The sequence below is a fragment of the Neofelis nebulosa genome, chromosome 13, assembly GCF_028018385.1.
Source record: "Neofelis nebulosa isolate mNeoNeb1 chromosome 13, mNeoNeb1.pri, whole genome shotgun sequence".
Lineage (NCBI taxonomy): Eukaryota > Metazoa > Chordata > Mammalia > Carnivora > Felidae > Neofelis > Neofelis nebulosa.
In genome coordinates, this window is record NC_080794.1 from 64889607 (window position 1) to 64913288 (window position 23682).

The 23682-nt window shown below is 41.6% G+C and overlaps 2 protein-coding genes across 3 annotated transcripts in view; both read right to left on the reverse strand.

Annotated features, from left to right (window-relative positions):
• Positions 1-1507: 1507 nt before the first annotated feature.
• NPM3 (nucleophosmin/nucleoplasmin 3) lies at positions 1508-4548 on the reverse strand. Its single transcript, XM_058697558.1, has 6 exons — positions 3475-4548; positions 3090-3175; positions 2708-2827; positions 2468-2561; positions 1973-2090; positions 1508-1875 (listed from the first exon to the last, which is right to left on the reverse strand). The coding sequence occupies exons 1-5, from the start codon at positions 3668-3670 to the stop codon at positions 1978-1980; spliced, it is 609 nt and encodes a 202-aa protein (XP_058553541.1). The 5' UTR covers positions 3671-4548; the 3' UTR covers positions 1508-1875; positions 1973-1977.
• Positions 4549-4694: 146 nt separating this feature from the next.
• OGA (O-GlcNAcase) overlaps positions 4695-23682 on the reverse strand; it is a 30286-nt gene continuing 11298 nt past the window's right edge. Inside the window, exons 6-16 of one of the 2 annotated variants that reach the window (XM_058697556.1) lie at positions 23092-23190; positions 21962-22246; positions 19353-19511; positions 18272-18885; positions 17372-17546; positions 13875-13960; positions 12798-12902; positions 12022-12107; positions 11550-11742; positions 9380-9539; positions 4695-6795 (exon numbers count right to left, since the gene is read on the reverse strand). In XM_058697556.1, coding sequence (XP_058553539.1) covers positions 6659-6795; positions 9380-9539; positions 11550-11742; positions 12022-12107; positions 12798-12902; positions 13875-13960; positions 17372-17546; positions 18272-18885; positions 19353-19511; positions 21962-22246; positions 23092-23190 — 2099 coding nt within the window. In that variant the 3' untranslated portion in view covers positions 4695-6658. The remainder of the gene's footprint in view (positions 6796-9379; positions 9540-11549; positions 11743-12021; positions 12108-12797; positions 12903-13874; positions 13961-17371; positions 17547-18271; positions 18886-19352; positions 19512-21961; positions 22247-23091; positions 23191-23682) is intronic. The other variant, XM_058697557.1, reaches the window with a different exon arrangement.

Below are 23682 nucleotides of genomic sequence, written 5' to 3' on the forward strand. Positions count from 1 at the left end.
GGACTCTGGAGGTTATAGGTGAGAGGAGGAAGGGAAGGGCTCTAACAGGACCTCTTCTAGCGAATCAGTCAAAGAACGAGTGAAGTCAGCCTCAGTGACTTACTCCTCGCTTTCTGCCTAAACTTAGGCGGCCCAGACCACTCACCTAGCCCCCTGCGAGGCGGCGTGGGGAGCCGCACGGCCACAGGTGGTTTCAACCTCGCCCACCAGAGGGCGCCAGCTGCATTCCCCCTCCCTCACGACCACAGAAAGGTGAATGGTCTCGAGCCTGACTTCCCCCACCAGGCTACCCTGGTTCCTGATGGAAGCACCTCAGTCATCCTGGAGAGGAGAAAGGGGCCTAAGACCCTGACCACTGCAACCCAGAGAGAAATCATCTTCTTTTATCCTTAACTTGAAGAAAAAGGGAGGTTAGAGCTTGAACCTCAGCTTCTCACCAGGAGGGGTGGGGAAACCTACTCCAAGGATGTGTTGAAGCAGGGATGCTTTTCCGTGTTGTGGGACACTCTCTCCAAAGTTTACCTTACCTGCCCCAATACCAGCCCCTTCGGGTTATCTAGAGATCCCTCCCACTTGTTCATTCATTTGCCCAGCAGCCAGTGTGGGAGGGAGTGGGCCTGGCCCCACCATCCCACCAGGCACTGTACTCTGTCCATCCTCAGCATGTCTGGCCCCAGGCTGTCTCAGGAGTTAACCTTTTGTTTGTTTGTTTGTTTGTTTGTTTGTGGGACATTGAAATACTGCCCCCCTCCCACATCAACACAGCTGCTGAACTGCTGACCTCAGAGTTGGTCACATACACACTAATGCTCACACCAGGTACTTCCCTTTCTCTTCCTGGCATAGCAGCACCCACACCCCAGAACACCTGATTACAGGCACCAGAGATTCCCCACACCAGGCGGTGTGCTGGGGGTCAGGAACCCCTTAGCCCAGGAGGTTGAATCCCAGGGGACCCTCTCTGCCCCCATATGCCAGGCCACCCGGATTCTGGTTTCCCTGTCACCCAATCTGGCCAGTCCCCTCCATCTGGCCCCTGGAATCAGGTTTCTAAGGGCCCAGACCAGCTCAGAGACAGCCTGCAAGACTGGAAGGAGGAGCAAAGACTAGCCTCTGCCTTTCCCCTCACAGGCCCTCTCAGGGCCTGAGCCCCCTCATGGGGCTAGGGATGCACATTCCTTGGACTGCTTAAGCCCCTTTATCTGCCCCCTGCCCATCAGCCTGAGTGCTGACAGAGGCCCAGGCCCCTTGTTTGGATGCTGATAACCTCCTGGGATGGCCCTCCCCCACCTGTAGGGACTGAGAATGGGCATGGTGTTGGGAGGTCCTCTTTTAGTAAGGCAGTTGGGGCCCAGGCCTTGCCTGGCCCCTGGGGTCCTAGGGATAGCAGGATCCCACATTTCCTCACCCTCCCCAGGCCCAGGGCCACCCTCGGTGCTGCCACAGTGCCACCTGGTGGCCCCTAGGGGAATGCCAACCCAGCAGGTAAAGAAGCCACACAAATGAGTTGCAAAAAAACCTCCACATCACTTTATTACAGCCTTTATCCAAAAATGTAAAAAGTATTAAAAATGTGTAGTCCTGAGCTTCAGATGCTGACCTCCAATCTCACAGGCAAGTGGGGAGAGAGGGTCAGGAGAGAAGTTCAGAGTTCCTCCCACTCCTGGAGAAAAGGGAAGCCCCAGATATGGCATAAGATTAGAGAAACACCAGGGCCCTTATGAAGAATAGAACCACCCTCTCTCCAAGCACCAGCCCAAGACCCCACCCACCCACCCTTCCATCCCTCCTCTTCAACGGAGAAGACACATTTAAATTTCTTGAAACTTGTACAGGAACATAGTGCATGGCACACGTAGCAGGCAGCTAGCTGACCTGAGGGAGAGCAAACAAGGGGTCAGCATCAAGGCCGTGTTCACGTGCTCCTCCTGCCCGATCCCAGACCTTGCTGGACACTCCTCTCCCCACTCACCAAGGCTAGGGCCTGCCCCTCTGCTTCTTGGCAGGTAGGATGGGGCACAACTCAGCTTCCTCCTCCTCACTCCCTTCTTCACTCTCTTCTTCCTCAGAAACGTCATTGCTTATAGTAACTGGTGGATACATAAGCGGTAAAAGAGGAGGAGGTTAAAGCCAGACCCCCTTCATACCACATGTCATTTATTCATGCCCTGTGGTGCCAGGGATCCTGATCTCCCAGAGCTTATGGTCTAGGTGGGAAGAACCTCAGATACTAAATGAGAGATGACAAAGAGCCAAAGAAGACCACATTAGTGCAGGTGGAGAAGCTGAGACAGGTTTCATGCAGGAGGGAGGCTTAAGTAGGACAGAAAGTGGAGGATACATCACACATAGTCTGTATGGAAGCTCCACTAGGAGATAAGGATAGGATGGGGCAGGAGTGTAGAGGGCGGCGGTGGGAAGAGAAACTCGATGGCAGAACCCACTAGACAAAGGAGAAGACTCTCACCAATCTGGTGCCTCCCAGTGATGCGCACAGGGCCAGAACCTGACTTCAGGCGGAAGGTTACAGGTGGCTGGAGCTGGAAGTCATCCAAACTGAGCTGGAAGAAAGACAAGGATGAAGGCCTGGCCCATCCCATCTTGTGTCCTTGGGTCCTCAATTCCTAACAACCACCACTATCACTACCACTACCACCACCACCACCAGCACCACCACCACCACCTCAACATATGCCTGAGAACTCACCATGGGTTGGCAGGACAACTTGAGATTGGCCACAGGGACTGCAATCTCCTGATGGTCATGATTCCTGGCCACGACTTCTACCACATTACACTCATCTTTGGCCCCCTCGGTGAGGCAGAGCTGGAAGAGTACACAGAACTCTGGGGTCTCCCCAAGCAAGGATTGACACCACAATCCTTGTGGAGGCATCGACCCTATAATTTGCCCCACCCCAGTGGTCCCTGGATCACTCAGCCAGGAAAGCTGCCCATGTGGGAGTTAGGCAGAGGAGGGAACTCCCAGTAAAGGGATTGGGGGGGGGGGGGAGGGGCTGTTGGAGGCCCCCCCGAGTTGCCTGCTCAGGTCCAGCGATTCACCACCACCACCTTTCCCCGCGCCTCACCATGGTCAACGCCAGCACATGCTCCGATTCATCCTCTTCCTCTACCTTGAAGGTGAAAGAGCGGGTGTGGCCGGAGAGCTCACAGCCTGGAAGAGGGAACAGTGTGAACGTGCCTGAGTGTGCGTGGGGGGCGTTCCACCAAACCTCTGTCACGTGCAGCCATGGTGCGACCGGCCATTTACGCACCCGCTTCTCAGGAACACCAGGGGCGCTCTGTCCTGGGCTCCGCCCGGCACATCTGGGACAGCGGTCGCGCCACCCCCTCCCGCTTGGTCTGCCGTGCACGGGGCCCCCTCCGCCTCAACCCACGTCGTGTACTCATCTGCATTCCTGTTCTGCCCCTGACCGCCCTAGCACCACCCTCATCCCCTCCTTTCCTCAATACCGAAGAAAAAACTGTCCATAGTGACCGGAGCCGGGACCCGCAGACCCCCGACCCCCCCGGCCCGGGCTCGGCTCTCCTGACTCAGGAACGCTAAAGCGGCGGCGGCGCCGGCGGCCATGCTGCTAGGGCCGTCTGGAAGCTCCGCCCCCGACACGTCTAAAGCGAGGGACTCGCAGCGTGTTCCGGCCCCGCCCATTAAAGGAGCCGCTGGCACTTGAGAGAGGAGGGACGAGGCGCGACCGGACCTAGGGCTTTCTCCCCCGGGGGCCGGAGGCCTCTGGTCAAACCTGTGTGTGTCAGGACTGCATGGAAGGGTCAGAGAAGCATGGATTTCTTAATGTTAATGTCCTTCCGCACTTCCATGACCACGGCTCTCTGAGGGCGGCTCCTGCCTCCATTTTCTCTAGCTCCTCGCACCCTCTTCTGTCTCCACTCCCCCAATCCAGGGCAAGTTTTCGTCAAAGGGAGAATAGATACAAAAACGGAAACCTTTCCAACTCCCCTAGTAAAGGCGAGTTTCAAGGCAGCGTTTTCCTCACAAAAGCAAAGGAAATACGCTACTTGCCTTGCCTTTCCTCCAAGAGAGCCGAGGCTCCTGAAGGAAGACTTTTTGCCCATGGGTTTATTTTCTACTGGAACCATGGAACCACTCGGTCCTCTTTCCAATATGCGTCTATGCTTCCTGCTCTTAACGACCAGAGAAGTTCACTATCTAGAAGGCTTCTCTTTATTGAGCTTAATATGCTGGTTGGAGGCTGGCGCTTGCTAGGAAAGGATGTTAGCTTCAATGTGCAGCTAGCGGCTACTTCTGGCAAACGTACTTTGAAGCTTATAATTGCAGCCCGAACACCCTTCCACCTTAAGAGTAGTATGTCCCATAATTTGGGCAACTCCCCCACCCCCACCTCTCACCTTTTGGCCAATCAGGCAAAGTGTGTTCCTTATCCTACTAGATGGGAGGGAACGCATTCAAACTGGCGGCCCTAACTCCCACCCAGGATATAACTGTGGGAGGAGGGTGGCTTGGCCAAGAACTAGTCTTCCTTTTTTACCTTGCCATGAAGAAAATCTGGAAGGAAGTCTTTTATTAGAGATAGGAATAGGAAGGTGCATCCCCCAACGTGAACGGCTATGGAAGATGCTTGTGAGACATGAAAGGCATGAGAAAAGGTACAGAGCAGAAACAGGAAGTAGGTTTACACAGTACACCACCACACACATTTCACTTCAAGTTTTATTTTGCCTCTTGCATGGTCTTCAGATAGTTTTACAGTTCGTTTTCTACAGGAACTGAGCTGTGATCTGAACAATCAATGAAATGTCATTCCAACCTTAATAAATATTCATAACCATAGAAGAGAGCATAGCACTTTACCATCCTAGAATGATGAAGGTACAGGCCTGGACATCTGTTTCATGGTTAGCATCTGTGACCAGACCAGCCAAAATGATTATTATAAGCCAAGATAAAACCACAAGCAAAGTTGCTAAAAATCCTGATTCCATAGATTGACACTGAAATCCTCCAAATAAATGCTAGAATTGTCCACTAGAGTACAAAATGTACTTAAAGAGAAAACCAAGTGACCTTAAACTGTTTTAAACAGCATCTTGTAGAGCTCTTCCCTTCCCCCTTAGCCTTCTTAGGTCTTCTATCAGTTAAAGGTTTCTACCCTGAAAATAAAGAGGCCTCCTTCCTCCTCTCCATTCATCTTACCAACTCAGTGCCCACTCACAGGCCCTGGTTGAAAGTCACTAGGTACCACTAGGCACAATGCTTTAAGATTCAAAGCCCAAACTGATGGAATTTCTTCCTGAAGGAAAATGCCTTTTCCTTGCCCCTCCCACCTCAGCTCAAAGTAAAACAGCTGATAACAAAACTGCAGGGAAGCAAGGTAACAAAATACTGTTAGGAATCCATGATGAAAAAAATGAATCCTGCAGAGATTACCTGTTAACCTCATGCTCAGAACCCCTAAAGACACCAAATCTAAATTAAAATACATGGAGCTTTCAGAATCTGGTTAAAGGAAAAAGAAAAGGGTAACCTTAAGTCATTGGTTAAAGTGTGCTCATTTTTTTTTAAAAAATTAGATACAAACATGCAATTAAAGACTCTGATTTAATAAAACCAGTTGTAACAGATCTTGAAATTAAAGGACAACTGATCTCCGGGCAAATGGGACCAGTAAGTCCCTGAACCCTACTTGATGTCAAAACTAACATTTCACATGCTGACCTGCATTGAGGTTAATTTCCAGAAGTGACTGCACTTTGCAAGACTGAGTCCCATGAAATTAGACTCTCATACCCAAAGTGGTCATGGCCTAGCCCTAGGTGGGAGGCACTTTAAAAACAATAAAACTTCTTAAAAAAAAAAAAAAAAGACAAAAGTAAAGAAAATCCATCTTCCACTGATTTACATTATTCAAAGTGCCATCCTGAACCACACACCCTTTCATTTTCAAAAGGAAAAAAATTACAAAAACAGTGAACACAAAGGATACTCAGGTTACAGCTAGTTTATATACAAAAAAATTTACAAATCTGCCATTTTTAGGCTTTTGCCACAAACAAATGCACATTTGTCCCTACAAAGCACAACATGCCTGAACCAATGGTCACTACAAGAGACAACTGGCCATGGCTTTACAAAGAGCAGAAAAACTGCCCCAAATTAAAATCATTTACTCAGCTTAAACTATGCCACAACCATCCCACTTGGAATCTCTACCCTGAAGCCTCTGAAACCCACTAAATCTTTCTCATCTCTGCCATGTCTCCGAAGAATGAAAGACATTTTTCATCCAATAAATCAAGGAGGATGACAAATGATTCTAATTACTCTTAGGTGAGAAATGCAACCACGCTGGATGCAGAACACAGTGCTGACTACATTTATTGAAGACCCCCTCCCTATAAGCCCATGTAAGAGGTCTTGGCACCTAACACAAGACCCACAAAGGAGGCCCACATCTGTTTCAGACAGGATTTGCATCAATACAACCTTCCAACCAGTGAGTAATCTCAAAGTGTGATGGGTGAGTTTTACATAGTCTTCGTTTCCAATCCCAATTGGCTGATTAATTTTGCCATTCCAGAGCCTGAACTGTATGAAGACCCCAACCACCACCAACCAAGTGAAGTTCAGAGACTTTCCGACAGTTCATAGTGCCAACAAATTTCACAGGCTCCGACCAAGTATAACCACATCCTTTGGAAATCCTTCCATTTTTGCAATTTCAAAACAGCCTAACTTGCTGTAAAATTCCAGAATTCTTTTATCATCTGGTCTCACTTCACAGAAAGCCCCCCGGGAGCCTAGAAATAAAACAAATATTCAAAATGTAAATGTCAACTGGAATTATGGATAGGAGTTGTCATGAATCTTTAATATATTTCAAATAGGTGACAGTAGGAGCTTATCTATACCAGTCCCTAAATTTCATACCACAATTTTTAAAATTCATATGAATATTCAATGAATATTAGTATTCATCAATACTGAATACTGCAGCGGCAACTATTTTAAATGACAGATATGTTAACTAGCTTGAATGTGGTAATTACAATGTATTTCAAATCATCAAACTGTACACCTTAAATATATACAGTTCTTAATTCTCAAAAATACCTCCATTAAAAAAATCCAGTGAAGCCATTTGCAGCTACGTGGATGGAACTGGAGGATATTATGCTAAGTGAAATTAGCCAGTCAGAGAAAGACAAAAACCGTATGACTTCACTCATATGAGGACTTTAAGAGACAAAACAGATGAACATAAGGGAAGGGAAACAAAAATAATATAAAAACAGGGAGGGGGACAAAAGAAAAGAGACTCATAAATATGGAGAACAAACTTAGGGAAACTGGAGGTGTTGTGGGAGGGGGGATGGGCTAAATGGGTATCTACTCCTGAAATCATTGTTTCACTATATGCTACCTAATTTGGATGTAAATTTAAAAAAAAAAATTAAATTAAAAAAATAAAAATAATAAGTATTATAATAAATAATAAAATAAAAATAAAAATAAAAATAAAATATTACTGGCAAATAAAAAAAAATTCAGTGAAACTCTTCCCCAGAAAATCTTTTGGGGAAGAGGATGTAAGAAACCTCAATGCAAAAAATACCTCTGTTTAATGTTTTAATACAAAGTACCTTTGAAGAGCCCACAGGGCAAAGGCCATTCCAGTTTATGTCACAAGCCAATAGAACCAGAATATGTTGTACATTCTAAGACATACCTCCTATACCTGGCATGATTCAGTTCTAAGCACAACACTAAGAATTATACTATCTTCAAAGAGTTGTTTAAATTATTCCACAAGAGGGATACCACTGACTCAAATGATACAAAGATGTAACAGTTAAGTGCACTCCCAAGTAACAACAACCCTCTAAAGAGGTCTCAAACAAGCTGCCCATTTTTGTATTGTCCAAGGGCTAAAAATAGTTTTTTACATTTTTTAAAGGCTGTGTATAAAAAAAAAAAAAAAAAAAAGAGTATGTAGGAGCAACTGGTTGGCTCACTACGTACAGCATGCGACTCTTGATCTTACGGTCCTTAGTTTAAGCCCCACAATGGGCATAGAGCTTACCTTAAAAAAAAATAAATTAGGAGCACCTGGGTGACTCAGTCAGTTGAGCATCTGGCTCTTGATCTGGGCTCAGGTCATGATCTGTTTCTGAGTTCAAGCCCTGAGTCAAGCTCTGTGCTGACAACACGGACACTGCTTTGGATTCTCTCTCCCTCTCTCTCTGCCCCACCCCCATGCTTGCACTCTCCCTCTAAATAAATAAACATTAAAAAAATTAATGTATGGTGGGGGGCACCTGGGTGGCTCAGTCAGCTGAGTGTCTGACTTCGGCTCAGGTCACGATCTCACAGTTCGTGGGTTCGAGCCCCGCGTGGGGGTCTGTGCTGATACCTCAGAGCCTGGATCCTGCTTTGGATTCTGTGTCTCACACCGCCCCCCCCCGCGCCCCTCCCCCCCGCTCCTCCCCTGCTCACTCTGACTCTCTAAGAAATAAACATTAAAAATTTTTTTCAAAAAAAATTAATGTATGGAACTTAATTTAAAAAAGAATATGTAATTAAAATCTGTATGTGGCCACTGGAGTATATTTATTACCTCGACATTTACAGAAAAAATTTTCATACCACGAATATAAAGCAAAATTATTTCTGTAGGCTGAGTTTAGAGAACACTCAAAACAATTTGTCAACTTGGGGCACCTGTGTGGCTTAGTCGGTGAAGCGTCCAACTCTATTTCAGCTCAGGTGATAATCTCAGTTTTTGACATACAGCCCCAGGTCGGCCTCCACACTGAGAGTACGGAGCCTGCTTGGGATCCTCTGTCTCTGTCTCTGTCTCTCTCTCTCCCCCTAACCCGCTCACTTGTATGCTCTCTCAAAATAAACTTTTAAAAAAAGGCAACTCTGCATTCTTTTTTTTTTTTTTTTTTTTAAAGTAGGCTTCATACCCAGCGTGGAGCCCAGCACTGGGCTTGAATTCACAATCCCAGGATCAAGACCTGAGCTGAGATCAAGAGTTGGACGCTTAATTGACAGAGCCACCCAGGAGCCCATCAACTGTGTATTCCTAAATGAAGCTTCTTTTGAGGGTTCATTTAATTTCCAATTATCACAGTGAGTCTCCTGGCAAAATAAATTTAACCTCATGTATTAACTTCTCATTTAAATGGGGCTCAAAATAAGCATTCATAATATAAAAGATCAACATTTTCCAATGATTAATATACATGCAATTCTTATACCACTATTCAGAAGCCAAACCATACATGGTGGGGAAGGGAATGCGAGTTCACTGTAATTCATTTCTTTCTATCCTGTCTCCACCTAGCCCAAACACCAGCAACTACACAAATATGTACTCACCATTAGCCTTCAGTGAAGACAGGAGGCAAGCCATCATGCTTTTGGCTACACTCGGGTCAGTTACTTTTTTATGAATATCCATCTTTATCAGAGAAGGGAAGTTGGCAAGGAAAGTTTCTGGCAACACCTCCTGCTCTTCATGGAAACTCAACATTATTTTCTGTAAAAATTTGAAAGAATCTCTTGATTTTCAGTAACTCATTATACATCTATATCCCAACTACAGAAACCAGCAATAGGAAAAGGAAAGCAACATTCAGTAACTCTTCCAGTCATTATGTACTTATCACATAAAGAATTAATTAGCTTATAATTCTAGCTGAAGCATTTTCACTTTTAAAACCATTTGTCTGAATGTAATGTGGTATTCTGAATTCGATCCTGGAACAGAAAAGGACATTAATGGAAAAACAAGTGAATAAAGTGTGGCGTTTATAGTACTGCACCAAAGCTGGTTTCTTAAGACTTGGACAAATGTAAAAAACGGGTGAGGGGTAATAGAGGAATTTTGTATTATCTTTGTTAAATCTAAAAATATTCAAAATTTAAAAAAAAAATTTAAGTTTGTATTGCTTACACAAAAATGTGAATGTAAAAGAGGTTACAGTAGACCCACTGGTCATTCTTTGTATGTTCCTATGCTGAAAAATGTAATTGTCAAATATAAAACAATAATGCATCAACAGGTCAATCACCAGCACACTGTAGTTAATATCTATGTAATTACAAGTAAGTGAGGCTACTCCACATCAGCCTCTTAGTACACAGTCATCTGGCTAGAGAAGAAGGTAAAAAATAGGAATAAACTCTAGAGAGAATATAAGTAAACTGGTATGGGAGAGAGCAGAATTTCAGAAAAGGCTAAAAGGAACAACATGGAAGAAAAAAGCCATGTCACAAATAAAAGAGTCCAAATATATCTCTAAAAGTATTTATTGGGCATAAACATTATCAAGAAGGAACTGTTTTTTTAAATGCATATGCTAAAATAAAATGCATATGCTGATGCATAGATTAAAATAATCATAAATTATATACAAAAAATTCACTGAAGTTGGGACAAGGCAGACATATGACAAGAAGTACTCCTATCTGCAAATAGACTCTCAGGGCAGCTCACCTCTATTATTTTTTTTATTACAATGAGAAATACATTACTGAGAAGGCAAGTGAGCCGCCTACAACCAAGCAAATGAAAGATTTTAATTAACTTGCCCTGAGTACCCAAAGAAGAGACCATTTAAGTTTGGTACTTCACAACAGGGTAGGAAAAAAAAAAAAAAGGTTCTTTAGTTGTCTATATTCTGTTTTTACTTGAGAAGTGTTGTAACAATGTTTCCAAATAAAAAAAAAACTCCTAATGCTGAGGAAACAATGGAATATGTCACACTTAAGAGTAAGTAATGGGGTGCCTGGGTAGTTCATGGTTAAACGTCCAACTTTGGCTCAGGTCACGATCTCACAGCTCGTTGAGTTCAAGTCCTGCACTGGGCTTTGTGCTGACAGCTCAGAGGCTGGAGCCTGCTTCAGATTCTGTGTCTCCCTCTCTCTCTGCCCCTCCCCTGCTCACACTCTCTCTCTCCTTCAAAAATAAACAAACATCAAAAAAAAAAAAAAAGAAAAAGAGTAACTAATAAAAGGGGTGCCTGGGTGGCATAGTCAGTTAAGCATTTGACTCGATCTCGGCTCAGGTCATGATCTCACAGTTCGGGAGTTCGAGCCTCACACAGGGCTCTGCGGATAGCACAGAACCTGCTTGGGATTGTGTCTCTCCTTCCCTCTGCCCCGCTCCCACTTGTGCTGTCTCTCAAAATAAATAAAACTGAAAAATTAAAAAAAAAAAAAAAGTAAGAATTCTTTTCTGTAGAGAATTTAGAAAGCAATGACATTTTTTTGACAGCATGAGAGAGCACGCACATACAAAACTGGAGGAGGAACAGAGGGATAGAGAGAATCTTAAGCAGGCTCCATACTCAGTGTGGAGCCTGACAAGGGGCTGGATCCCATGACTTTGGGACCATGACCTGAGCTGAAATCAAGAGCTGGACACTCAAATGACTGAGCCACCCAAGCGCCTATTGAAAGTACTGAAATTTTAAGATATCTCTGCTTACTTTGCCTTAGTAAGTACTTTAAAACTAGTGTAGTATAATTCTAAACCTGCTATTACCTCAGCCTCGGAGAGTTCTTTGTCACCATTTGGCTTGGTATACTTCTCCTGCATGAAGGGAATCCAGGAAATTTTACATTTTTTAATGAAGGGGGTCACATCTACAGTGCCCAAGGCATAACCACATATGCCATCTTCGTCTTCTAGGACAAAACAGTAATCCAGGCTAAGGGAAAGCAGCCCTCCTACTAACCTGCTCAGAAGAAAAGAGGGTAGAATGAGTTTTTAACCCCAAATTTTAGACTTCAGTGACGTTAAGGCCTTAACGTACTTGAATGGCAACCTACAGAAACTACATTCGGTGTAGGAAAAAAACCAAAAAACACACACATGTAAATATTCACATTTAATTGTAACTAAAGTGGAATTTCTAGAAAACTTTATTTCTAGTCATCACCTCCCCTTAACCTGATAAACGTGGCTATGGAATGTTACTCCCAAATCCAACAAATCCAAACACTTCATCACATACTTGTCTCCAATAAGGTCAGGCTGACTTTGAAAAGGTAAACCCACTCCATCGTCATACATTTCTCTGCAAATCTTGTACACGGAAGCCTGAAAATATAATCTAGTTAAGCAACACATCAAGAAAAATCGCAACAGAAATTAACAATAGGACTCAGTGAGTCAGACTGGGCTTCTAGGACAGAGTAACAAAATGCCTGGCCTGTCATAAATATCCCCTTGCTTTAATATTTATTCATTGAATCACACTTGTAAAATCAGTAGAAAACAGGACGGTATAGTAAACACGGAGAATTGTTTCAAAGGAGATGGTTTTAGGCAGTTAAGAAGTAGATTCAAAATGCTGCAAACTATGCTGCTGAGCCTCTCAGTTTTGTATACATCCAAAAATTTTTAAACGTGTTAATGGTCTTTAAACAGGCTTGCTGTTTCCTGTAGCTGACTGTCAACAGCCGGTAGATACTTCACAACTGGGAATTATAAAATACTAATATATTAGAGAAAATCAGCCAAGGACCATACCACTTGGACACACCCTAATACCTTTCAGCTGATTTTCATAAAAGAGGACTTAAGGGACTTAGCTCAAAATGTTTCTGAGTCTAACCTCCTTATTAGATTCTCCCTTAAATATTAACCCTCACTTGTTCAATGTTTCAGTTAACTTTCTCCACCTAAAGCTCCTATTTGAAAGTACCGAACAGATTCTCTTAACAAGGGAGTTCAAAGGAAACTTGTGAGCACCATAACCATATACCAAGTTGGTAGGTAGACAATTACCTCATCTTTAGGAAAATATGGTCTGATAGTATAAACTTTGGAGGTAGGAGTCAGTGGGGGTGGTTGAAAAAAGAGATCATTTGCCCCATCAATTGGCAGCAAACGCTGTGGGAAGAAACAAAAGGAGATGGATTAGTGTCGGGAAGAGATCCATTTCTTTAAATGGGTGTGCACTGCAGATTACCAACTTAACATTAACTGGCTACTGCAGGCAGACCTGAAGAAGAGGGGTGTACTATGCTTTACTAAAATAAACACCTCTTTGCTGGGGGAAGGGGGTGCTTCTGAATAGAAATTACCCAAACGGAGTTACATAGCTTTAGTGGCATATTAATGGGGATTTAAACTTATAGTAAAAAAATAAATAAAAAATAAAAAATCTATTCCAGTATCACAAATCTACTTTTTTAAAACCAATCTCATATAGACCATCTCTGTACTAAAAGATGGCAGAACAGAATGTCAGGAGGAGAGGTTTGGTCTGAAGAGGGTTATCTGTCCAGGAGACGCTTTATCCCCAAAGCAATGCGCTTCAGTTTGCTGTGCGCAGCAGAGCACCTGTTGGGGGGAGAAAAGTAGAGCACCTGAAAAGTCCATGAACAAATTCCAATCCAAAAAAGTTTCTTATTTTGTTCAAATTTTCATTAACAGACTGTTCTTTCAAATACAAGTTTTATTTGTAAAATAATCGGGAAAGTATCCAAAAGCCCTTTCACACCATTCACTTGCATAATTATTCATCCTTTTTGCTCATGGAGTTTCCACTGGCAGACAAGCATGCGCGCATTGTGCATTGCGGGCGCAGATTAAAATGGTGTGCGACCTGCAAAGAAACAATGTGAAGTGTATACCTAGAGCCGCTGCGCTTCGCAGGCGCGGGGGGAATTGGCAGCATCTCCTTCAGAAATTACTGTGAAAGAGGAGGAAAATTTGATTTAAAATCCAGCTATGTAACTAAATTGAATTTGGGACTAGAAAGCCTTCGGCAGACCAATCCTTCCAGCCATCTGATGCGCAACATAAGGTTTCTCATAAAACAAAGAAAATGTCAATTCAGTTGTGAATTCATATTGATACCTGGAACTCTCCTGCTAGACCACCTCTAAAGGCCCAGGGTTCTTGGTCTCCAATTAAGAACTGTGCTGAAGAATGACTACGACACCCTGTTGAGATCAGATCCAAGCGGAGAACGTTACGAGAAAGGGGATTTCCTGGGGTCTCAAACGTCCAACAAACTAACACACACTTTGTGGAAATAACTCTCTAACAATAATAATCCAGGGTTTCAGGACAAGGCTGTGATAATAGTTTTTTTAAATTTGTGATAGAATTTCAACACTGATGTTTTTTCCTTTGATTCATGAATAATCACTTTAAGAGTTCTACTCTTTAATTATTGGAAGAAAAGTCAGTCTCAAGTTTGTCTGGGTCAAATTTGTAATATTCCCTAGATACAGCTATAAAAATCAAGCCAGCTGTTTGCTCTGTAGTAAAATCACAGTAATTATGAAAGTGAAATGAATGAGACAGATAATGAGACATTTTATTATCACAGCCCATGAAGGAATTAAACCTGTCTGAAGTCACATTTTACATTATGAGGAAGGGTACAGGAAGGGAAAAAGGGGAAGGGGAGGATTAATCTTGTCAGAAAACTAAGGTCAACAGAATAAACAAAAGAAATTGTTCGGTAAGTTGACATCAAAACACAATGAATGAAAACTTTATTTTTTCTAACAAGGACGATCCAATTTAGACTTGGCTAATAGTAACAGTAGTCGGACAAATTCTGAGCACTAAGGAGGCGACTGATGCTCCTAATTTATCCACAGCTAAGACATACTTTTCTTAAAAGTATGGTAGTATCTGGCTCTTCTGATTGACGATTATAATTTTTGCAGTGCACTGAACACAGGCATGGAGTAACAGGGTTTGAGGTCTAGAAGTCAGCATTAAGATCACCACGTAACCAACTTCAGAGGCAATAAAGGAAGCTAACAAGAAATAGTTAAAAGCAAATATTTGGAGGCCAAATCAAAATCACCTGCCTAGTCTTCTGACAAGATAAAGCAGCGCAATATAGTTCTTTTCCATTGGAAGACAGCATTCTACCTCCTGTTCAAGTTAACAGTCTCATCAGTACAATATATAGTGTGCTAGTCAGACAGTCCCAAAGCAAACCAATTTTTTTGTTCACAATTCAGGCCCATTAAGAGATTATATCCAAGTTTGTCATTTTTTAGGGGTAGGGGTATTTTAAGAAAACATACATAATATGTAGATTTGTAAAATAAATATGAAATAGGGTCAAAATTTAGGCTAAGAGAACCTGCCCCATTCCATAGCTCAGTGTAAATTTACACTGCAGGAAAAAACTATACTCTCAAACTTTAAGATCAGCCAATTTCCCCTACCCCCCACTTTGAGACTACAACATAACTAGCACTTCCAACTATTACAATAAAAAGCTGCATGTACGGAGAGCTGTATAAATGAAAACATGGTTAATGCCTCAGTCGCTGCGCAAACGTGACTTCAGTTCATGCCTACTGCCCTTAAAACTGAGCTACCTCACAGATAGACCTTTCAATTTAAACTAATTAATCATGACGCGCTGTGAACATCTGCCGCTGTCCATCCAATAGTAGTAGACACTTGTGCTGAGGATTCTCCCATCTGTACACAATGGGGAAGAAGATAATAGAAGTCGTTAGTAATCAAAAGTACTGCATAGCCACATTCTTTAAAGGACTGAATGCCAGCTGGACTGGAGAGAGGAGGAAAACAAAGGGCTCTAAGCAGTAACTCCCTGGTATCACTACAGATCCATGAAAATACTCTACTTGTCGTGAGCTTTTTGTGAAGCTATGTGCATGCCAAGATAATTATTTAAAATTTCTAAGATGCTCTGAACTTGAGATGTACAATAGCTACCTACACAATTTGGGAAAGCTGCTCCTATAATTGTACAGTACAGAAGTAAAATCTGAGAGTAAACAAATACTGTACATAATCAAAAGTTAAATTTTTAATAATTCTTGAATTACAAGAGGAGTATCGAATGTTTTAAATGATACTTTCCCAAGCCCAAGAAACCAGATTTCAGGTGGGAAACTTAAGATTTAAATCCCTGTGAGAAATTATAACCCCTTGGCCAGAAGCCTGGAAAGCAAATGCTGTCATCCAATAACCAATGTAGAGGTATTTCCTGAGCCTAAAGGCAGATATCTATCACAGAAAAGAGGTGTCTTGGAGCCTTTTAACAATAGGTCAAAATTCTCTCTTCTAGGGGTGCCTGGATGGCTCAGTCAGTTAAGGGTCCAACTCTTGGTTTCAGCTCAGGTCATGATCTCACGGTTCATGAGTTCGAGCCCTGCACATTGGGCTGCGTGCTGACAGTGCAGAGTCTGCTTAGGATTTTCTCTCTCCCTCTCTCTCTGCCTGTCTCCTGTCCTTGTGCACACAAGCTCATACATGCTTGCTCTCAAAATAAATTAAACGTAAAAAAAATTCTTCTATCTGTTGGGCTATACATATATATACAGAAACCCAAAGTTCTATATTTTCAAATTAACAGAGACTCTACATTTGGCTGATAATTAGCTGTGTCCCAGGAAAGCTATCATTAATATTTAAGAGTCCAAAAGTATGTAGGCAGAAAGTGAGAAATCTCACTGTTACTACTCCTTAATCTCAGCTCACAGTATTTCACATATCTATTTCACAAACAAGACCAGGTAACCCATCACAGTGTTTGTGACTACTATGAAAACTATGACATGTCAGTCAGCCTTGCTGCCTGCTGTGTGCTGTATGTACATCCATTACATATTCCTTATAGCTGGATTGAAAACCTGGAAATGAAATGAGGTCCCTGGAGAAACTTGGCCATGCTGGTGCTTTTTACCAAGTTTGAGATTTTCCAAAAAAATCAATTTTCAAAAGAAACATACGTAAGTTCATTTAATGAAGGAGTTTTTAAGGGATTGCAATTTTCATCCCCTGCTAAAACCAATTACTTGGTAGAGGAATAAAGAAAATGCCATGTGAAATAATACCAAGTAGCACCAGAATAGCCTTATCACTAAAGCTCGCATGCGCACAGGGCTGGGAGGATGGCTTCCTCTTGCCAGGCCCTTTAGGTCATTTCAGCAATTGTTCTGTTAAACACAGCATTAACGTTATCAAGACCCAGCAAGCAGCAGAGAGCTTACACAGTCACAATTCATAGTGTCTCATCTCCAAATCGGATAAAAGTGGTATACAGGATTCCATCCAGGAAGCATTCAGTCAGAGCAAGTTAAAGTCAGTACTTTCTAACACATTTTCAAGATATTTATGTTGAATTAGCCCAAGGGAGAAAAATCAATGTGCTTGATGTATTTACTGAGACTTGCACCTCAAGTCAGCCAACAACGGCTGTACCTTTGAAAGAAATCTAAGCAAAGAATTTAAACACAGTTGGAATTTCACCAATTCCCTAAATATTTTTCTCCCTGTGGGATAATCTTTTTTTTCTTCATTTTTAAGGGACAATATATCTGAGGAAAAGAGATTATTCCTGGTATACCTACCTAACCACTGTACAAAAGACTTCACCATAGACATTATACTCTTGATATCCCAAACATAGGAGTACATGTCATAAAGGATTGTCCTGTTGGCACAATTGGAGAGTCGAGTGAACATTCCCATCACCAGTCCACACATCTCCTCAAACTTGGCTGCTCGTGACCGCCATTCTTCAATCTATTGAGGATCAATAAAAATATGACTCAAAAACTGCAAGCATAACAAAATAAACTGCTTATATTTTCAGGTCCCTGCAATTTATCCTAAACATTAAAGGATCACTGGGCTTAAACTCTTTATTTTATTTATTTATTTTTTAAAATTTACATCCAAATTAGGTAGCATATAGTGAAACAATTATTTCAGGAGTAGATTCCTTAATGCTCCTTACCCATTTAGCCCATCCCCCCCCCACAACCCCTCCAGTAACCCTCAGTTTGTCCTCCATATTTGAGTCTCTTCTGTTTTGCCCCCCTCCCTGCTTTTATATTATTTTTGTTTCCCTTCCCTTATGTTCATCTGTTTTGTCTCTTAAAGTCCTCATGAGTGAAGTCATATGACTTTTGTCTTTCTCTGACTAATTTCACTTAGCATAATACCCTCCAGTTCCATCCACATAGTTGCAAATGTGGGCTTAAACTCTTTAGACAAGCAGTAACAGTCTGTGTCTCCCCAAACTGACAAGTATTTCTGAAATAATCAACTGTGCCTTTCCTTCATTTTTCACTATAAGGTCAAACTATGGAACTCTATGTACTGGAATCCAAAACCACTTTCAAAGCATATTCTAAGATGTGGTCAATTTTCTGCTAGTTACCAATATATTCACTTAAGATGTCGTTTATCATCAGCATGGGGATGCACGCAGGCTAGAGAAGCAGATATAAATCAAGCATACTCACTTTTTCAGAGTCTTTTCCTTTGCAATTGACACTGACAACACTGCTATTTGCTCGAAGCCACTGGAATTCCCGTAACATTTGCGCTCCTTTGGGTCCATGCTCATAAGGAAGGTAGAACAGGTCAGCAAGCAACTGCAAATCCTCCAAAGTCACTGGTTCCACAGTATACAGAGGCTTTTCATTGGGACCTGGCACAAACTGTTCCTTGTTTGTCTGTTCATCAGTCTGCATAGGGGCAATATCACTAATGCAATCTTCCTGCATAGACATCTCTGGGGATTTTGATTCAGCTATGCTCTCTTTATCTGTGTCCATTGGTTTCAATTCCTCAGCCATTTTAGCTTCAACAATTTCAGTGAGTATTTGATTGTCATTCTTGTGGTCTGTTTCTTCTTGTTTTTCTACTACCATGTCCATGGGTTCCTCATCTGGCTGTTTCTTTTCTTCTTCCTTGGTCAGAGCTGTAGGTTCACCACTCAAGGCTGCTCCCTGGCTCATAATGGGCTCCTGATAAACTGTTGTGACTACAGTTGTGGCATTTAAAGAGGGTGCTGCAACTAAGGGAGTCCCATCAACTACACTTGCTTTAGCTCCACTGTGTGCAACTTGCCTACCTACAAAAACAAATTGCCACAAAGATAATCAGAATTAGAAACAGTACAAATCAGATCTAGAGAAATGTTTTCTTACTGTATCTCTAACCTCAATTTGAGATTCCAAATATTAAGCCCTGAGAAAAGTGCAATCCCTCTAAACCCCAGGGAGGTAGGGAGGGAAGAGAAGAGGAAAGAAACAAATGATAAACATCCCCTAAATATGCCAACATGTATTATCTTCTCTTCTGAAGATCTAGATCTAAAAATAATTATTCCAAAAAAAACATTTTTAAAACAAATTAGCATTGCATCATGATAAAACTACCTCAGACCAAAAGTTAAGATTTTAAAAACCTTATTTCTCTAGATCCCTTCCCAAATTTTACTTTGTTTTGCGGGCCTATGGTAGGAACATCAAAATGTTCTTTAACTTTACGATTCAACCATGTGACCCAAACCCCCTTATAACAAAAGGCCAAACTCACTGCTATACTGATGAGGTACACCAAACTCCTGCAACCACTCTGTTAAAGCTAACTTTAGAGCCATCTGTGGACTATAGAGCACATCAGTTTCAATATCTTCATCACTGCCTTCATTTTCTAACTTTATCTGGATCGATACAGTACTGTCTTCACTGTCAGCTGCAAAAAAAAAAAAAAAAAAAAAAAACAGAAACACAAAAAACACTTTTGATTACAAAAGCCTCCTGACAAGTGAGAGGAACAAATGCAAAACACCAGTTGTTACAGTACAACTAGAGAAACAAGGAACAGGAACATGAACAAACCTTAAACATAAAAACGCAAACACAACCAAGACCCTTAACTGAACCACTTCACCTATAAGTCATCTAAATGCATTGCTAAATGTAGGGGCACCTGGGTGGCTCGGTTGGTTAAGGGTCTAGACTTCGGCTCAGGTCATCATCTCATGGTTCCTGAGTTCAAGCCCTACATCAGGCTCTGCATTGACAGTGTGGAGCCTATTTGGGATATTCTCTCTCTCCCTCTCTCTCTCTCTCTGCCCCTCTGACATCACATGCTCCCTCTCTGAAAATAAATACCCCCCCCAAAAAATTGTAAATACATTGCTTAATGTGAAATCGCAAATGAAATACAAAACACTAATTTCAGGGGCTTCTGGGTGGCTCAGTTGGTTGAGGATCTGACTCAATTTCAGCTCCAATCATGATCCCAGGGTCGTGGGATCAAGCCCAGCCTCACTCAGGCTTTGCACTGAGCATGGAGTCTGCTTAAGATGCATCATTCTCTCTCTCTCCCTCTGCCCCTCTCCCCCATTTGCATTCTCTCTCTAAAAAAAATCAAATAAATAAATTTTGAAAATAAAAAATTTTTAAAGCCACTAATTTTAGAATCACTGGAAAAGTCAGGTCATAAATGTTCAGAGTGCCAATCGTTGGGAGTGTGAAGTTAAAGGCATATGATTTCCATAAAGATAACATTCCCTACCCTTGAGGGGTTTATAAATTAATGGGAAAATCATTATGAAAACATACAAGCAAATTAGTAAGTATATTGAGGGGGAAAGAGAAAAACCAATAGAGAACCCACATATTAAGCACAGATAATAAATAAGCACATAATGAAACTCTAAACCAGCATAGTGTTAGAGAAAATGAAGTCTGAACTCTGGCTTACTTTCCAAAACCTTCTACTCTTAGCTTTCCTTCATATTTCCCTGCACATGGCCCAGTCTGGCTACCACTCCTTAATGTGCTTCATGCTCTGCCTTAAAAGCGGTAGGAGGTAGATGCCATGTACCCAGAGGGAACTGAGACTATATTTTGTTGTTTTTTTTTTTTTTAATTCAAGGGGGTGGTCCACAATGATTGAGCCTTAAAGGGAGGCATTAATCCAATAAACAGAACTGGAAGGAGTACAGAACTGAGAAAGAGAACACAACTATATGACTACATACCATACCCGAGCACCATGATGTGACATTCCCATAGCCCCAAACGAGCCCAAATTCAGATAACTTCAACTTTTCAATGTCCAGTGCTTTTATCTCTTGTCCACCAACCCTTTCATGCCCGGCACCTCTACTCATACTGTGATACTCGTAAGTATCCTCTCCTCTAGGAAATGGTTTCTTAGCACTTTTGCTTAGCAGAAATAAGCATTCCCTCCTCTGTGTTCCCACAGCACTTTGTAAACAATTTCCTCAGCATTTATCAAACAACAGCACAGTCGCCTATATGCTTTATCCAAAACCAGACCATGTTCTTCAAAAGCGGGGACTACTTTATTCTTTGCATCTTTAGTGCCAGGAAGGCACACTTGCCAAATCTTACTAAGTGTTTAAATATAATGAATAAACAACTAGCCAGCATTCTTTTTTTTTTTTTTTTTAAATTTTTTTTTTTCAACGTTTTTTATTTATTTTTGGGACAGAGAGAGACAGAGCATGAACGGGGGAGGGGCAGAGAGAGAGGGAGACACAGAATCGGAAACAGGCTCCAGGCTCCGAGCCATCAGCCCAGAGCCTGACGCGGGGCTCGAACTCACGGACCGCGAGATCGTGACCTGGCTGAAGTCGGACGCTTAACCGACTGCGCCACCCAGGCGCCCCACCAGCATTCTTACTTAGAAACTCAACTGGGAATTTTTCATGAATAAAAAATCAGTAAGCCAATGTCTAAAATGACAACACAGAATATGTTCCATTAATATAAGCTGAAATCTAAATGATAGATGAAGTAATTCAGGTTAACAGCTAGTGATCTAAAATACCCCATTTAATAAAAACCACCAGAAAACATAAATTGAATGGGAATAATTCCAGGAATAACAGGAACACTAAAAAACTAGTGCTCCGATTTCAAAGTCACATTTTAAAAGTAAAGAACTCGGGGGGAGAAAAGCAAAGAACTGAGGCCAAGAAGTTATTAGTTTGTCCAAAGCCACTCAGCCCTCTGATCCCTCCTTCTCTCACATATACACCTCACTCATAGGACTAAACAACATACTTCAAAAAATCTCTTAAATTATGATGACAAACCTGCACTTGACAATAGCTCTAGTTAACCCCAGGTCTCCCTGCAAGGTCAAGGATTAAGCAGTCTACTTACTCATCACTACATCTTTTCTCACTCCATTCATGTTTGATTTGTACCAGGTGGCAAGGGTGTGGATAGCAACATAGTTCGCTTCAAATTCACAATTTGGATTAGTAAGGACTCCTTTTAACCGTGGGATGAGTTCTGTGGATCTTCCTTTGTATGGGCCCAGAAATAGTCTCTTCTGATCATAATCATTAGCATGAATGTTATCCCAGATTACTGGAGCTCTCTTAATAATCTTGGAAACCTCTTCAATAGACTCCACTGGAATTTCTTTAGAAACAACTTTCGGACCTAGAAATAATGACAACCATTTGTTAAAAGACCCTCAAACATGATTCTTCAAAATATACTGAATTCAATTTTTTATTGTATTTTGTTATTTATGTACTTTCTGACAATTTTTCTTTTCAAAGTAACACAGCAACATGTCTTTTTGAGTGTTCAGTTTTACCCAACCCCTCCCCAATATTTCCTCAGGTCAGATTTCTAGGAATGGAATTAGTAGTAAAAAGATATGAATATTTAAGGTTTGGGCAGGCTTCCTCAAACTGATATGTTATAAGGAACAAATTGTTGGGGTGCCCGAGGGGCTCAGTTAGTTAAGCATCCAACTTTGACTCAGGTCATGATCTCAAGGTTCAGGAGTTCCAGCCCCACACTGGACTCTGTGCTGACAGCTGAGAGCCTGGAGTCTGCTTCAGATTCTGTCTCTGTCTCTCTCTCTCTGTCCCTCCCCTGCTCACCTCTGTCTGTGTCTCAAAAATAAATAAACAAAAAAAAAATTTCATGTAAACAATTTCTTTTTCCATTATAATACAGATCGTTGATTAATAACTGTCAATTCGGCAGGATAGCTTTCATTTTATAAAACACTCTCCCCCTATGGCTGAGACCAATACTTTTTAGCCCAGTTCCCTACACATCTATTATTTATCAGCAACTGATACTCAGATTCACTGCAAAATCCTTAAAGATGTTTTTTATACTAAAAGAATAATGTATACTTCATAAAAGGGAATTTTAACAACAAAGTTTTCTGGTTAAAGTTGTTTTCAAAAAGTATCCAATTAACCAGAAAAACCAATTTCTAAGTTCTAGTTAACTAAAGTTTTACTGTATAAATCTTAAAGACTTACCTGTCCAAAGCACCTCAATTCCAGGGAGAAGCTTTTCACCCACAGTCCTTAAATAAGGAGACTGAGACACATTTGGGTAACAGAAAGTGCCACAATATTCTGAATGTAAAAAGGAAAATTAAGTAAAATAGTTAGGAGTGAAATGGTCACGAGTTTTTAAATGGGGGGAAAAAATGTCTACCAATTCTAAATTCTTTTCATACAAATGATAAAGAGCTTCCAAGTCGTATCTCAAAGGAATTAAACTCAAGTGGATAGTTCATTAAAGAATCAATTAAAAATAAAAATAAGAATCAATTCATAAAATCTGATACTCTTCCCCCAATAATACATATCAATCCTTATGACCCTACAGTCATTAGAAATACAAGTTTACTAAAGAAATAATTAGAATGTTTAGTATTTTCTACATACTTTGAATTGGCTACATTTCTCTTACAATTAGAGGCGAAACAAAATGAATTGACAATATCATAACAGACAAAATGCAGTATTATGTACCATGTTATTAAGACTCAACTGCAACTAAATAGTAATTTGCAGCTTCTGCACTGCAAAGAAAACAATCAGCAAAACTAAAAGGGAACCAAT